This window comes from Leptosomus discolor, chromosome Z, assembly GCF_034619465.1.
Source record: "Leptosomus discolor isolate bLepDis1 chromosome Z, bLepDis1.hap2, whole genome shotgun sequence".
In the NCBI taxonomy this organism is placed as follows: domain Eukaryota; kingdom Metazoa; phylum Chordata; class Aves; order Leptosomiformes; family Leptosomidae; genus Leptosomus; species Leptosomus discolor.
The window spans coordinates 56,937,380-56,954,125 of record NC_141419.1 but is presented as its reverse complement, the minus strand read 5'-3'; the positions used below and the strand labels follow the sequence as shown (position 1 = coordinate 56,954,125).

At 34.5% G+C, this 16,746-nt stretch overlaps 1 protein-coding gene across 1 annotated transcript in view; it reads left to right on the top strand.

Moving 5' to 3' along the window:
- The window catches only part of CNTLN (centlein), a 196,498-nt gene that overhangs the window by 160,609 nt on the left and 19,143 nt on the right, over positions 1 to 16,746 (top strand). Inside the window, exons 17-21 of the mRNA XM_086479875.1 lie at positions 2,594 to 2,758; positions 6,054 to 6,151; positions 7,856 to 7,982; positions 9,609 to 9,746; positions 10,101 to 10,286. Of these exons, the coding sequence (XP_086336001.1) occupies positions 2,594 to 2,758; positions 6,054 to 6,151; positions 7,856 to 7,982; positions 9,609 to 9,746; positions 10,101 to 10,286 (714 nt within the window). The remainder of the gene's footprint in view (positions 1 to 2,593; positions 2,759 to 6,053; positions 6,152 to 7,855; positions 7,983 to 9,608; positions 9,747 to 10,100; positions 10,287 to 16,746) is intronic.

Sequence of the window (16,746 nt, the reverse complement as noted above, 5' to 3'; positions counted from 1 at the left end):
TTAAGTAAGTAAATGCAAGTGATATTTTTTAGGCATAAATATCTTGCCAGGGCAGGAGGGGCTGTTTTTCACATCCTACATAGATTTATATAGCATTTTCACTTACCCTTTCAATGTATTGCAAATAGAAGAATAATGCAATAGAATTATCAGCCCTGTAACACCATTTACATTGTCTCCAGAGCTGTTAAGAGACAACCTTCTTGATATCTCTGATTGTAATTGTGTGTTTTTCTTTATCTACTTTTGTAAATTAGGGGGTGTTTTTCTTTTAAATGATATACTACTTTCACTTCACCCCCATAGTTCTGATGCTGTTTCTGAATTTATGTACAATCATATTTTAAATAATTTTTTGCTACCTCCTCACTTAAGTAAATTCTATAACCGATGTAGCACTGTCCTCTTTGACATCTGTCCCATTAAAGCCCCTTCTTTTTCAATATATTTGCTGTCATTTTTGGGAATGTGGACACTGTAATCATGGCATTTTAGACCAGATGCATGTTGGCGGCAGCATTAGCCTCAGAAACTTCTGAGAGTCACAAGCTATATTGGGCAGATATGGGGGCTTTTCTAATTTTAATCAGAGATATTGATCTAGCTATGACTTTTTTTTGCTTTTCTTTTTATGAATAATTTATTATAGAGACACTGAATCATGAAATTCTGCATGTAGAAATATTGGATATACTGGACAAATTAACGTAATCCTTATATCTTTCTGTACTTTATCTTTCTGTTCTACTACTGGTTTTGCTTATTAAAGTAGCCTTCATTTTGTCTTTTACTTAAACTGTATTAATTGTGAGAATAGTATATCAGATTAAGGAGTAGTCAATTAGAAAATTCATTAAAACTATTTATCTCTTGTTCAATAATAACAGCAGATGCATAAGAGAATGGAAAGATTAACGCCTTATCTCAGATACATATGTAAACTGCCCATTGGCTTTAATAAATACACTTCAAGTGTGAAATACTGTTAAAAGTTTTAACTTCAAATACAGGATGCATATTCTTGCATATATTTTTTTTTTTTAAGCTAATGCAAAATCTACAAGCATTCACATGTCATTCATAATGGGAATAAACATGACCATAAGTAGTTTTTCTTTTATTTGCCTATATATGTGATCTTCAGATCATAGAAGAGTATGTGTGTATAAATACAGGTATGTAACAATTTTTTCTAATAACATCAATCAATATCTAGTTTTAAGTTAAATAACAAAATACTTGGAAATAGAATACGATCGTTCTCTAACCCATGTGTCTTTGTGTACCAGCTTATAGTTGGGCACACATTTAGTCATTTCGACCTGTATTATCTTCTTCATTTTCTTATCAGGATTCTTCGCTAAGGAAGCTTTTTCTGTCCTTTGAGAAATTTCAATGCCATTTTCTATAATTGCTCCTTATGTCAAACGAGCATATTACAATCTTCTTTGGAATAATATGATAGTACTGTAGTTACCCTCTTAAGGAGTAGAGAGTTATTAGGCCATTGGTGGCTTTCAGCTGACCAGAGATTCATGAAAGTTATCCACTAGCCTGAAGATTATTTCAGTTTCCCTTTTTGCAGAATATTCATATTCAATATTATTTAAATTAAAATATTTTATTTAAAATATTAGCTCTGTAAGGAGCACTGTGAAATGTGTTGCTACTAAGATTGAATAAGTCTTGTCAGTTGTCAATCAAGTGCAACAAGACTGAGAGTTTGTGTGCATGTTATTTATTTGAACTAAATCCCTAACAAGCCTCGTCTGCTAATTGGACTTAGCATTTATGTTGCTAAATGAGAAGCGTTTTGGCTGCAGTATAGGGTGGTAAGACCTACCCAGTGGAATAAACAACTAACATCTGTTATCCTGTCCTGCTCCAGCTTGGCTTTTACCACTTAAGTACCTCAGCCCTAGAGTCAAGGTTATGGAATATGTGGATCTCTGGCTATGGTGCATATATGTGAGAGGGAAGAAATAACACAACATGAGTAAAGACCAGCCAACCAGAAGATATTTAGTGCAGCTGGTCTACTTTGCTTTAACCTCTACAAGCCCTACAAATATCAAAACAAAAGCCAAGAGAAGGGTGTATGTTTTATAGCAGTTGTCAACACAGGAATTTGAGTGAGCTTACAGTGGTCACCATTAAAACAGATTTGACATTTAACCACCTTTAGTATGCATTGGTGTCTGTGACACCTTGGTATTTCTTCATGCTTTGTGTAGAAATAATTGCTGAATCCCAGAGAGGCTCTAGGTAAACAGGTTTCAAGAGTAACTACAGTTACAGTGTTGTATGATAATTTTTACCTGTCATGGTAAAAATAGCAATGTGTACAGTCAAAATTGAATTATTTGCCTTTTTAAAAAAATTGCTTATTTGTAATGTTAGTTGACTTCTCTTACTTACTGGATTTGATCTTTGCGTGGACTAGAGGATTCAACCAACAGCTATGCAATATAATTACAGATAATATATAGTGTTTCATTCCTCTTGAATTTTGAACCAGAGAAGCATCTCAATATGATCAGGCAGAAATATCTTTAGGATGCAAGTGTGATTATTTCTTCTGTTTGTAAAACAGATGTTGACCTCCAACCTGGCCAAGTCGCAACAGGAGAAGGAAGATTTACAAGGAAAATTGGACTTGAGAGAACATCTGTCTCAAACTGCTGGCAAGAGTGAAGCCACACCAGGTCCTTCAAAGAACACTGATTTAGAGATGAAACAGCTGCTGTGCAAACTAAAGGTGACAGAACAGATTATCTAGGGCTGAGGATAATTTGTATGAACGGTATTTCATAACTGGGTCAAGTAGATATATGTAACTCACATATGCATATCATTTATATATCTTAGGCAATGATTAGAAACTTGCATGTTAGATAACATTTGACGTTAAGTAGAAAAGTAGTCATAAGCAGAATTAAAAGTTACAATTAAAGCGATTTTTGCAGATCCAATAGGCCAGACAGGGAGGCTTGATTGGTTTTCACACAATGACTAAATCCATCTTGTTGGAAAGTGCTGTGGAATTACTTCAATGAGAATTGTGTTGGTTCCTTGCTTCCTTTAAGAAGAAGGAAAGCCATAGCTATCTGTGAAAAGGGAGCAAAGAATATGAGCTGATGAGGCAGCTCATGTAATGCAACAGTGTTGTGTTAGCTATATGTCGCTACTATTCTTGCCTTCAAAGAGATGCCATTCTTTTTGTATTTGTATTTTTGTAGATTAGCTGGTAAGAAATTTCTGACTTGTTGATGATTTCATTTTTCAGTCCCCAGTGATTCTCTTATATGTGGATGATGTAGATGCTGGATGGTGTTGATCTGAGAGATTTCTCAGCAGGTGATGTGGCTTGAACATAGTAATTCTTCCTCTCTTCTCACTGGAGGAAATATATGTGCAACAGAATGTCTTAAAGTTGTTTTTTTCCGTCATTTTGTGTTTAATATTTGAGGAAAGAGAAAAAGTTGAAATGGTACAGCTTCTTGCTGCTAGGAGAAACGGCACACCAGGAAGCCGTCTGCCAAAGGATCAACTAAAAGAAAAGGCTGTATTACATAAACGATGTAGCTGGCACTGTCTCTGAGTACTGGATTAGCTGTGCTGGTGCACAAGTTGTGGGTTGTGCTCAGACCTCTTCACTGTGGACGGTAATCATGGTATTACAGATCTTGGCTATAGTGCGCTGGATGCATAACATCTAAATTCAAGGATTAGTAAAGATAGGTCACATTGATAAAGAAATGAGGGCAGTAGGGAGCAGCCATGAAAAAGCACACGATTTGGTCTACTTTAATTATGAAAAAGAGATCTTGAAACCATACACACTGACTTCTTGAGTGTTGATTTTAGATTTGGGTTTGACTAATCTACTTCTGTTGCTGGTGAGTGGTAATTTCTGTTAATTAGGGTTGTTCCTTTTAGGAGTGTCCACATTATCCAGAAACCTAGTAGTCAATTGCTCTGTGAAAGCAAGAAAAATAAAAAATGAGCGTTTTTTTTTAAATACTCCAAGAGTAACACTTATGCTAGAAGCCTACTTTATTTGTTTGCTACATGTGAACTGCAAAATATATTGCTGAAAAAATCACATTTTTTTGTTTCTGCAGCAGAGGAAACATTTAGCAAGCATGTATAAATCTGATTTGAAAAAAACTGATGTGACTTTTAATTCCTTCTTTAAAGATGTATTACATTTTTACTGTTAAAAATAAAAGTTTGCAAAACTACATTTAGAATAACTTAGTCTGTGACCCCAAATCCAGATTAGTAGAGTAAATTCACTGATTGCTGAATTGGGTGGGAGTTTTGTCTACAAAGATCTCAAGAGCTACTTAGATCAATTTATTGAAATTCTTAGGCTTGTTTTGACCTAATATTTTTTTCAAAAATTTAAGTCCTGCAAGTCATTTTTAGCAGAAAAAAATGGCAAAAGTGGTCAACTATTGTTCCAGGCTGTCTTAAAAAGGAGACAGAAAGTTAGCTTCTAATTGTCTGAATGTGGAAGTAGCAAAAGCTATCCTTAGAGCTCAAAATCGCAAACTACCTGGTTTTGATAGTTTTTTTCTCAGAACTATCTTTGCACTGTTTGTGTATGTTGTATGTAATGACTCCTTGTATCTTTGCCATGTGAAGTGTGGGTGGTGAGTTTGGAAGCAAAATACCATAAGCATATGTCTTTGCCTCTGAGCATGTACAGAGGCTCACCTAAGTATTTGAGTTCATAGCTGGTGTGTAAACCATGTAACTGGGTGCTGTGCTTCATGCTAATGAAGCTCAAGCTCAACAAACAGGTCTCAGGAAACTCAGGAATATTCTCTAGCATACATCATTTTAACAATTTTCTGGTTATACCTCACATTATAATAATAGTAAATAGACTAGACAAGTTATTAAGAACAATATTTTAGATCTAACTATGCACAAAAGAATATATACTCCCCTTGAGGTGCACAGAGTTATGTACAATACTCCCATTAATGTTAATAGGTGTTACAAGTCTGTGCTGAGCAGAAATTCTCCTGAAATATCTTTGTTTACAGCATGTCTGATCTGTTCATTTATTGTTTATACATAATGAGTAAAAAGCTTTCATACAGTGGCTGAACCTGCATGCATATATGAACACATATATGTTAGCTTACACGTAACACATATGTATCTTTTGGCAGCGCCTTTTGGAGTTCTGAGATCTCTATATGCAAGAGATTTGAGCATGCCATTTTCAGCAACAGTATTCAATGCATATGCTCAGATTGCTAAAATGGCTACTTCGTTATGATTTCATTTTTTTATTTCTGTAGACTGTATTTAGACAGTTCTGTATTTAAATCTTGGATAGATTATCTATGTATTTGCATGGAGGAGCTGAGGCTTTTTTTTACTTCCCAGTGTATACAATGAGTAAAGGCCAACAACTGTATAATTCTCTTTCACTGGAATTACATGTGCCTGAAAGTTAGGATCATACCTTTTTGTTACTGAAATATAGGATTTGTGTTAGTATGGCCAAATGGAAATGTCTTTGTCTTGTGCTTTGAGTTTCAAGGGACACAAAACCAATGTTTTTGCAGGTTGTCTTGTATTTCTAAATGCACAAGATGAAAGGTATTATTGGAAATTGTTGCTCTATAGATGTGGGCCCTCTGTGCTGTAGAACAGTACTGCTCAAGGATGTAGTTCAAATGAAGATCCAATGTTATTTCTCTACTTTTCTGTTACCTTTTCAGCTGACTGTGCTATGCAAGAAAAAATGTGGTCCTGATATGTGGCATTGGGCTTGCAGGTGTCCTGAGGAACATCTATTAGTCATACATTATTAGAGCAATGGAAAAGTACTAATTTTGATCATATTTTCCAAGGAATGTACTTCTGCATAAGTATTCCTAGAAAGTAAGAACGCTCCTTTTGTAGCAATTAATTTATCAGTACATTAATAAAATACAAAGTTTACACAGCCCATTATTTTAAACAAATTTACTGGTGCCTGTGATAATATTCACTCTGCTTTATTTATATTTTAATATTTTTCATTATAGAATTCGAATAATGAAATCAGTAAGCAATCGACCAGCATTAAATCACTAAAAAACGAAGTCCAGGAAAAAGGAAAACGAATTCAGGAACTACAAGCAAAGTACGTTTTTTCTTCTATCCATTGTGTTTGGTGCCACCCAGTGGCAGCTGTATAATTGTTACGACATTAACCATTCTTAAATAGATTTTTAAGAGAATATTTTCTTCTTTTTTTTTTTTTTTTGAGTCTTGCAGCCTGTTACAGGCTTTTTTTTGCAAACTGGAGCTGTACATGCTAAAATTGTGTTTTGTTTAAACTTGTGAGTTATTAGCTAGCTACAGTATCTGTATTGCAGTAAGAATACCTTAAATCAAAACTCAGACTCTAGAGTAGACTATTTTATCCTTGATGTGAGTCTGAATGAATTCCTCAGCACTGTTAAACACAATCTTTCAAATACAGTAATTCTTTGCCTAGAGGCTAAAAGACATGTCAAGGTTCAGATGCTTAAACAAGATTAAGTATCCAGTCTTATATTCATAAAAACCTCAAAAGGACAGTTGCATTTTTTCTATTTGAATTGATTAAGGTTTAATACTCATCTTGAAATTCACGTGTATTGTTGTGAAGTATGCAACTGAGATTTTTATTCTACGTACTTTAACTGATATAATGCTGTCCTTCAATTATATTACTATATAAACATAAGCTATTAGTGTATCTGTGAATTTCTTGCCTGTCCCAGAGTTAACTCCTCTAACCATTCTAATTTTTTTATTTGTAGAAAGAATGCAGTTTGCTTATCTGAAATTAGTTAATTTCAAAAATAGAGAACTCTTCAAATTTTTAAACTGCGTACATTGTGTATTTTCTGTTTCAATGTGAAACTGGTTTTTTCTACTATAAGACTTAAATTTAAAACTGAGTTACTGGTTATCATGCTTCCTTTATGAATTACATACTGTTTTTTCATAAACTGTAAGATGTAATCACCAAAATAAAATTAATAGTAGAAATGTGAAATAGATGGAAGAAATTTTAAGATGCAGTTTTCCTGGGGTTTTTTAATATGGCATTGGCATGATATCAACAATGTTTTGTTCCTGAACATGTTCACATCATTCGATTTGCTTTCATTAAAAAAAATTCCAAAATTCTGAACATACTCAGGTATTGCTTATGTTTATATTTAAAATATTAACTTGTATCATAATAGTGGAGGCATTGCATAAGGCAGAATTTTCTTATTGAACAGAGAGACTGCATGAGAGTTTCTTTTTTTTGAGAAGTTTCTGAAAAATGCTGATGTTACTCCTAGGTTTTGCAGTTGTTAAGAATTATTATCTTATCTGACATATTACAGGGATAGAGTATTAGTGTGTATTAGTCAGATGAAAGACTTCTCCCTTTCGATTTCTTTTGGAAATCATTTTCTACAAAGTAGTATTTGAATGATACCTGCCTAAGACGTCAAAGAAATTTAATTAATTAAATTTTGTGTGTTCAACAGGGTTTTTGTCCTTTGATGATAGCTGAAGAAGAATTATTATGATTTAAGATCAGACAAGTTAGAGCATAAACCACAGCAGAAAAAAAACCCAAATAAGTTGCATATTTAGAAATAGCTCTGTTTAATGAAAGACTTGAAACTGGTTTTAATGGTTGGGAACAGGGTAAATTGCATCAGCTTTTATTTAAAAAATTTTCTAAGGCTACAGGAATAATAGTTTGTCTGTTGCAGTTGTACTTTTTAGTTGTTTAAAATAGTTGCACGTTAACAATATTTTCTGACAGTGACATGCAGTGTGACTTCTTCCTTTCCAGGATTTCTCAATTGGAGAGGGACCTTAATATGAAAAGACATTTGATAGAAGACTTAAGGTCTCGTCTAAAAGCAAAACAAGAAAATGAGAAAACCTCTAATAACACATTAGAAAGTCTTGAGAGAAAGGTACTTCTTTGTTGCTATTGATAGTTTTAGGAAAAGCAAAAGCTGGTGGATTTACAGAAGTTGTTCCAACATGCTGTACATACAAAATAAATATATTGCTTTAAGCAAAAAACATACAGTTAATTTAAGGATGTAATTCCATCCATTATAATTTGTAGGAAATCAGTATATGGTGATAGCTCAGATAGATTCAACACAATTTAAAATATGTTCATAAGAGGTATAATGAAAAAGTATTCAGAACATGAGTTGCAAGGATATGCTGTAAGTAGTGAGATGTGGTTTTATGCACTGTAAGTTCATAAACTACAGTAGACCTGAAACAAGGGTGATTTTACTTGAGATATGCTAATGAAGTCCATGTACCTCTACTGGCTATAGTACTTAAATGCTTTAATATGTTAATCTGTTTTCTACTGCAATGTTATGAATGATTCACAGTTAGCTTAATGTAATTCTGTCTGTGTAGGTAGAGCTTAATTTCTGTAGCAAATTATTTTCTCCTACAAAATTCTAGGGTTATTTCAATGAAACTAGGAGAACTTGTATATGTTGTGGTATCTTTCTGTATTATCCAACCAATGTATTTCACTTTGGCCTTTAATACCAGAAAAAGATTGTGACATTTGGTTGTCTGTAAGGTTATGCAACATATAACCCCAGAATAGAAATAAGCAATTACCGATTTGCTTTTGTTTTCCTAGAATGCGGGTGCATGCTGAATATCACCAGCACTATTTCTGCTTGCAGTCATATAGCACTTTCAGCTCTAGAGAGAGCTGCTGTCGTACCCTCCATGACAAAGATAAGGTGCTATTAAGAAATTGCAGCCAGAGAGTGAGAGCATAAGTAAGCAAGGAAGCTAAAGTATGAAACAAGATAATACCTGGTTTTGGTTTTAGATGAAAGATTTAGAATGGAACACTGTACTTGAATGCTGTTCCTTGAGTATTTTAAGCACTGTGTTTCTTAGATTCCAGAGAATCAAATTCCATACATTAATTTGATTATTCCATGTGGAAAATCAACTTGATAAATTTTACATTATCTTCAGCAGAAGATCAAAGAAATTCCCTGTTACTTGATATTGTCAGGAAAATCTTGTGATTAATATTGCCAGGAGAGCTGAATGATTTTCTAGGAGCATTGGTCTATTTCATTTTACCCAAAATCAGTGTTTGCATTGTATGGCAAAATTATAATAATTATCTAAGAGGCCTTACAGACTATTAACTTGTAGACAGTTATCATTTTCTCAGCTGAGTTTTAATTAATGTTTTTACCTCTGATAGAAGAAGTGAGTGGAAGTTGTGATTTCTTCCCTTTTGCATGCACTGTAACAGTAAAACACGTATATATACAAAAGCTGTGCAAATGAAGAGCTTTTCTTTACACTTAATACAAGTCAAAACTTTATGTAACAAGATTGTGTGCAAACTGATCTCTGCTGGATCAGCAGTAGAAATTTATTAAAAGACCGTGATTTCAGAAAAAGATACTTTAATCAAACTATTTATATAATACAGGTATGTTTAGGCAATATTGGTAAGCTTAGTTTTGATTTGATTTTCATTTTTCAGTTTTGTATCTTAACAGTCAATTGCTCTTGGCCTTTCATTATTTCAGGTAAAGGCACTGGCTGAAGACTGTTCAAACAAAAAAACTTCAATTGACTTACTGAAACAAAGACTTAATGTAGCTACAAAAGAGAAGTTTCAATATGAGCAGATGTATCACAAGGCTAAAGATGAGTTGGAGAAAAAGGTATATTAGAGTTGTGATGGCTCCACTGTGGAACTTTTTCATACCTCATTTTCTGATGAAAAATTGCAAGGTCATCAGCTTAGACTTTTAAATACAGCAAGGGAAAAAAGAGTAGAATAGTATTAATGTGTTTCTCTGATTCACATCACTGAAATTTATATACTGAATCATGGACATAATGGCTGAAAACGAAATATTTTTTCCCATGAAATTACGTATAACGTGTCTCAAGTAGACTGTTCTGTGATGTTAACCATTGTGTTGGATGTTGGTTTGTTTGTTCGTTTGTGGTCTACCATATCTGCCTATTGGTTTTCATCACATTACTGCTCTTTCTCTGTGGATGTATTTCAGGATCTCAGGCTTACCAATCTAGAGAGCAAAATGATTGAGACTAAATGTGCCATGACTGAACTTGAGACTACTGCATCTCAACAGCTACATGACTTGGCTAAACAGAGCAAACAGGCTTTGGAAACTGTACAGAAGAAGCTGCTGCTGACCAATGACAGAGTAGAAGAGTTCATGACATTTGTGAAGGTATGAGTTTTAATTTTCTTTCAAGCGTTCACCTAAATAAAGGTATTCTTGAGTGAAAGCAAAGTGTAAAAGATTAAATGAGACTAACCTTTGGTGCATTTCCTGTTCTGGAACAATCTGAAGTTCCTGCACTGCCAGGTGTCGGCTCTGAACTGTTCTAAACAAAAAGAAAAGAGTCAATGGCTCTAGGTGTCTCTTAGATTTCGGAAGACTTCTGTAATTTTTATTGGTCACCTTTTTATGTATTGCTGCCACTGTACTTATTCCCAAGAAAAAGTGCTTAGTTGTATAGCAAATTGCTCTGCAGAAAAAAATTTTCCAACACATTTTAGAAACTAATTCATATCTGTTGATTAGTGTGAATTACCTCATTTTCCACAGGCATGTACTTTTTATTTCAGAAATATTAAATAAGGGAACATCTATATTGCAAAATTGAAAGCATTTTTAAAAGCAGAATGTAGAATATTATTTTCTTATTTTAGTCAAATACTTAACAATCTGCTACAGTGCGTCATGCAGTGATACTGTGTCTGTGGTGTTACACAGATCACTTCATCATACAACTTCAGTCTGAAGTTCAACAGAACAGACTGATCTGTGTTTGTAACTTAATATTTGAGATATAAATACTATTAGTAGCTGTAATGAGGAAAATCACCTATTAGCAACTATTGTGATACTGACTGCTTCTCTATAGTTAGTTACCATGAATATTCATTAGCGTTTATATGGTTGTACTGTAAGTGAAAAGGATGTTAATATGTAGTTTCCGTATAGACAATGATGATGATGATGATGATGATGATAATAATAATAAGTTAATAAAGCTAAGTATGTCATTTCTTCCCTGGATAAAAGAATATGCATGCATATTTCAGGTAACATTTTTGCTCGCTACTGTTCCTCTGCAGAAGGGTTTTCTGAAAATAAAGATGCTGTCTCTAAGTCAAATATTGATGAACAGGGAGTTCCTCAGTAGACTGCTTTGTTTACTTAGGTACTAAATATTTATGGAAAAAAAGAGTTCTCTGAAATCAGATTTTATTCACAGTATACCGCTGTAAAAAATATAGTTGAAAATCCTTGGCATTTCAGTGGAATTTTATAGTATATGAAGCAAATCCTATTAAAATACCTCTTACATATCTGATGTTATAACGTGCATAGGAAGATCGAGGTGGCACAGTAAGTAGCAGTACTCCTTCCTGTATGAGTTCTTCCTTTGAAGCCTGGCCTGTCTTGTTTATACTCTCCTTCCAGATAGCTGTCAATTTTCCCCTGATCATGGGTTTTCACTCAAGTTTCAGTTACTCAGATAAGTTTTTCTGTATACAGATCACTTTTCATCAAATTAAAACTGTCTTTTGATTAACCTCTTTAACATATTTGTGTGATGATCTTATCTTTGTCTGCCATTCTGATCACTTCACAAGCCTTACTTGTTTTTCTGAGTGCAAATGTAATTTTCTCCTCATTAATCAAATGAATGCAGTTACTTTTTCTAGCTGTTCCATGCCTCTCCTGGCATTATATGGTTCTTTTTTTAACATGCAACAATTAAATCATTTCAGCATTGCTAATTAATAGCTACAGCTAATAATGGGACAATAGAGGAACTTCAGAGAAGAGAGTGTGGCTGTTTATAGCAGACACTGTTACTTGCCTTTAGAGTTATTGATAACTCAGAACCAGAGGATCTTGAATCCATTTGGATCAATATACTAAGTTACAAAACCTGAGGGAGAGGTTTGTGGTAAAAGTCTGATATACACCACAGGATCAAATTAGAGGACTTGATGAGTTACTCGTTAAGCACATATTTATAATGTACAATAAAGCATTGCATTGCTATGAGGAGACCAGTTTGGGACCATTATGCAAGTAACTAAAATTGCTAGATAGTAAAATCTTGTAATAGTTTCTAAAAATGGTGGAAGAAATAATTAGAAACTTGCTGTATCCAATGTGTTGTAAGTCATTACTGAACTTATTTTTATTGCAGTATGGTATCGGGATCAGGTGTTATGTCCTAAATTACATTCAGTGGGAACCAACAGGGCTCCTAAAATAGGTTGATTCAGAGCAGCTCTTTTCTCCAAAGCTGTTATGAGGAAGATATAGGCTAGTAGAAAATATGAATAGAAGATGTACACTGTAACAGTTTATTAAGTAACAAAAAAAAAATAGGTCCATAATTAGAGGGTAGTTCCTTAAAAATATCTGTATCAGTTTGATAGGAAAGAGAACACAAAATTGAGAAAAAAAGGCAATATAAAGGAAGTGGAGAAGGTATTCATAGAAGCCTGAAAATATGTCCAACAATAGAGTATAGAGGATGGAGGCTAAAGAAATCAAGAGGAAATCTATGAGTATCAAGGCCCAGAACAATAGTAAAGGGGCTGGATTTAAAAATGTGCTAGTAATAAGATAGATATTACAGGGTAGATACGACCCGTTATTAGATAAAATAAGTCGATAACTGTGTAAAAATAGAAGTATTGTATGAATATTTCTACTTTCAATCTCCAAAGAAGTAGGCTGATGTTATATGAAGATGATGAAACATCTCCAGTCTATTAGTAGCCAATGGAGGATTTTAAACAATTTTTAGAAAGAAGTAGTATTTTTAAATCAAGAACTTTTATAGCTTATAACTTTAAAGGGCTGGTTAAGGAATTTTTCTCTTACTGATCCTCATTTTGAGTAAGTATTCAAAGTAAGTGTATATGTCCTGTAACACTGCCATGAGTCTAAAAGACTGGTAATATTGAGTTGATATGCAGAAAAGTCAGTCAGGATAGGTATTTTTAGGTCAGTTAGTCTGACCTCATTTCTGGTTAAAATAATGAAAATTGATATGAAATTCAATTATTAAAGTATTAAGGCATAGGAGTATAGTTATACTTCTTAGAATGGCTTTAGGGAAAGTAGGTTGCATTGAATAAATCTGATTTCTTTTCTGGAAGGCAGTACAAGTCAGTTGAGTTACTATTCATTTTAATATAATGTTTTTACGATGTCTGACCTATCACTGAGGTGTTCAGATAAAAAATGTAGGCTATGCAAGACCAATAATATGTTAAATGGATTAGAAGTGGCCTGTGCGGTTGATCTGAAAAGTAATAAATGAAATCTAGGTGTTTCTAGAGTTCTGTAAAGATCAGAGCTAAACTTGATTATTAAACATTTGCATGGTATTAGATATCAAATACTGATAAAATTTGGCAATGGCATTTATGAAGGCTGATAAATAATAATGAAACTAAGACTGTAAGTGTAATGTAAGCTAGGCCAAATAAAATATTTTTAGTACAGAAGAACACAAAACTGTAAGAGGAACCAGGTGGCTCTGAGAGTATTTTAGATGCCTTTTATAAAACTGATGTTTTCATCCCATCCAGCTTCCGTCAGCACTACAGATTCTCTTTGAACCATGCATCCAATTTCTATAGTGTGCCATTGTTCAGTATTTTCTATAACATGTGTTGCAATATCAGATCGTCAGGTGGATCTTGCCAGTTATGTGCAGCACAGCAACCACGGCAAAATGTTCTTTGATGTACCTGTGACAACACATGCAGAAAATAATCGTTGGATAAAGTTAAAAAACTGCTATTAGGCTACTTGACTGGGTGTCTTATCAAAAATAGGGGACAGCATATTAGTTTGCTACGGAAGTGTCCAAAATCCTGCCTAATTCTGCAGGAATTATGTTTTGCTGCATTACTTTTATTTTATTTTTTTTAGCTCACCTAGACTTTGACTGTATATTCCTGTTATGGACCTTTGTAAGCTCAAGACCTGATCAGTAGTGTTGTCTGTCCCATTCAACTTGTACATCAGCAAATCTTATTTTTGTAAGTCAATCTACAGTGATGACATATGTCTGAGCATGAAAATAACAGAACATTTCTGACATTGAGGAAGATGTTTTGAAGTTTTGGCCCCTATATTCAACTGTAGATGTAATAAATGGGTGATGGCGACTGAATGCTTCAAAGTCAGCTGAATGCATTTCTCACTACCATAATGCCTCTGTGATTTGGGATTTGTGTGCCCTCCGCAGAGTATACCCACTGAAGCAAAGTTCACATCTGGTCTGTTCTGGCATTGTTCTTGATAGGTCTCCGGTATAACCATCTGATCAAATTGACTGCCAAAATCAAGACCCATGGCAGTTTACTTGGCAAGCTTAGAGGATATACCTGGGGATTTAACACTCACTCTCTTAAGGCATCTGCCCCCATTTTCGCTACTCAGAGTAGTGCTTACTAGGTGTATTTCCCCCTTGCTCTGTTGTTTGACATATAGCTATGTGCGAGCCACACGTCAGAGGCCTTATTCTACCTCTGCTTGGCCAAATGTTCTGCCAGTTATTTGCCATTCAGCCAGCTTAGCTTCTATCCTGATATATGCCACTGTCTCTTACCTTTCTGCAGCTTACCTTGAATCCTGGCATCAAATTTGCCATGGTATATTTTCTCACTGCTATCTCGGGCTGTAGTTTAATATACAATTTAATGTAAGTTAACACTTCCGTTAAAAAGTTCCACCCCTGAGTGACCCTCACTGCTCATGTCTGCCCCCATGAAACTTCCTCCTTCCTCCATTTATGAAATATCATCATAAACATTCTATGGGTCAATTGTGAGCTAGCTCATGAAAATGTAGTTAACCTTTTGAAAACTCAAAGCACCAGCTTTTGTGTGCCACAGAGGTTCAGAGCAGGGACCGGTTTACATGGCTGCAGGCTAGAGATGCTGGGACTGCCATTTAGTGGCAATGCTAATTGAAAATGTCGCATGAAACTTCTTGTTACAAAGAATAAGTCTTATGAATGACTCACCACTTCCTTGTTAAAAAAATCCTGTTATTTGGCAAATTCATGTTATTTGCCATCATAGTCCTTTTCTCTTGAACTGTTCTGTGTTGGGGAAAATAGAACATTGCCAGGAAACATGTTCTCAGAATGGCCATGTGCAGATGACATCTTATTTGCTTTCTATCTCAAATTAAAGTAAAAAAAAGAAAAAAAGGAGATATTTACTAGTTGGATTGGGAGGCTCAAATATTTGGGAGGTATTCTGTTGGTTTTCATCAGCTCCTCCCCAAGGGAGCACACAAGTACACTGCTACTGTTTGTACCTCCAGCCAGTTCTTTAGATAGAAATAAATCCTTGCAGGGGACTCTCCGAATTCTCTAGTTACAGTGAGATGGTAAGAAATATTCTTCATAGCGTGTTTCCACTGGTGAATGTATTCTCAGACCCCATGGATTCAGTTTTCTTGGCAATACTACTGCTCCAACTTCTTCAGGCCCAGGGTGTGCAGAACATGCTTTTCATATGGGTACCCAGATCAGATGTGGGATACCATTTGAATGATCATTTGTCTCTCCATCTAAAAATGCTAAGAATAATAGATAATTGTAAAATTTTATAATTGGCAAAAATGAACTAGCTTTTTATTGAAATAGAACTACAGTTTGCTGTGCAGATGAAAATTGAGATTTATTTTGAAAAGTTTAAACAATTGTATATGAACTGTGCCAATTTGGAAGTGTTGTTTGACCAAACAGAGGTTTCTTCAGCGGGTCACTGGGACATTTTGCAAACAACAGCAAGTGTTATCACTTACATGAAAACAGCACTGTCAGTTTTGATTTGAAAGTGGACACCTTTAATATGACTTCAAGTTGCTCAGAAATGGTCCCCACTGGGAACACTTAAAAGCCAAAATATATTTCATTTATTGCACTCCAAACTGTCAACACTTTATCTAGAAAAGTATACCCAGAGTGATTATTTTGTATTGTATGGAGTAGATGATGAGTCTGCCAATCTGTGTTCAGTCAGAACCAGCATAATACTTGGTTATGGGCATGTGTTCCAGTCTAATGAGAATCAGTATTCTTATCTGCAGAATACACATCTTTAAGAGAATGTGTCCTATACGCAGAGCAAAATTTGTGTAACTGAAAAGATCTCACCATTAAAAAAAATCAGGCGTTTATTGCTTCTTTTTCAATATGTTTGCTGCTTTAGGAAAAAAGGAGAAACACAGCTTTTATTATGAAATACCAACCTTTCTTGGTTCTGAGAAGAAATTGGTGATAAATTAAGCTAATCTCCATCAGGATTACTCTGCATCTGGGATTTAGGCAAATTGAATCAGAGGCCTGAATAGTGACAGTGAATATCTATTAGACTGTAAACAGAATAATAGGCTCTGTGAATTTTAATGAATGAAGTGAGTGGCTGAACTCTTATAGTTTACAGAAGGCATATGGTTACTGATGCATACAGTGTGCCAGGACCAGCATATGATGCAGATGTCTTAATGGTAAAATCTTGATTACTAAAAATTAAGAACAAATACAAAGATTTTGAAAAGCTTTTCCTTACCCTTCTTTTTCTTTACTTTTTAGGCTTAGAAGGATAGCACTTCACTTTGGTTT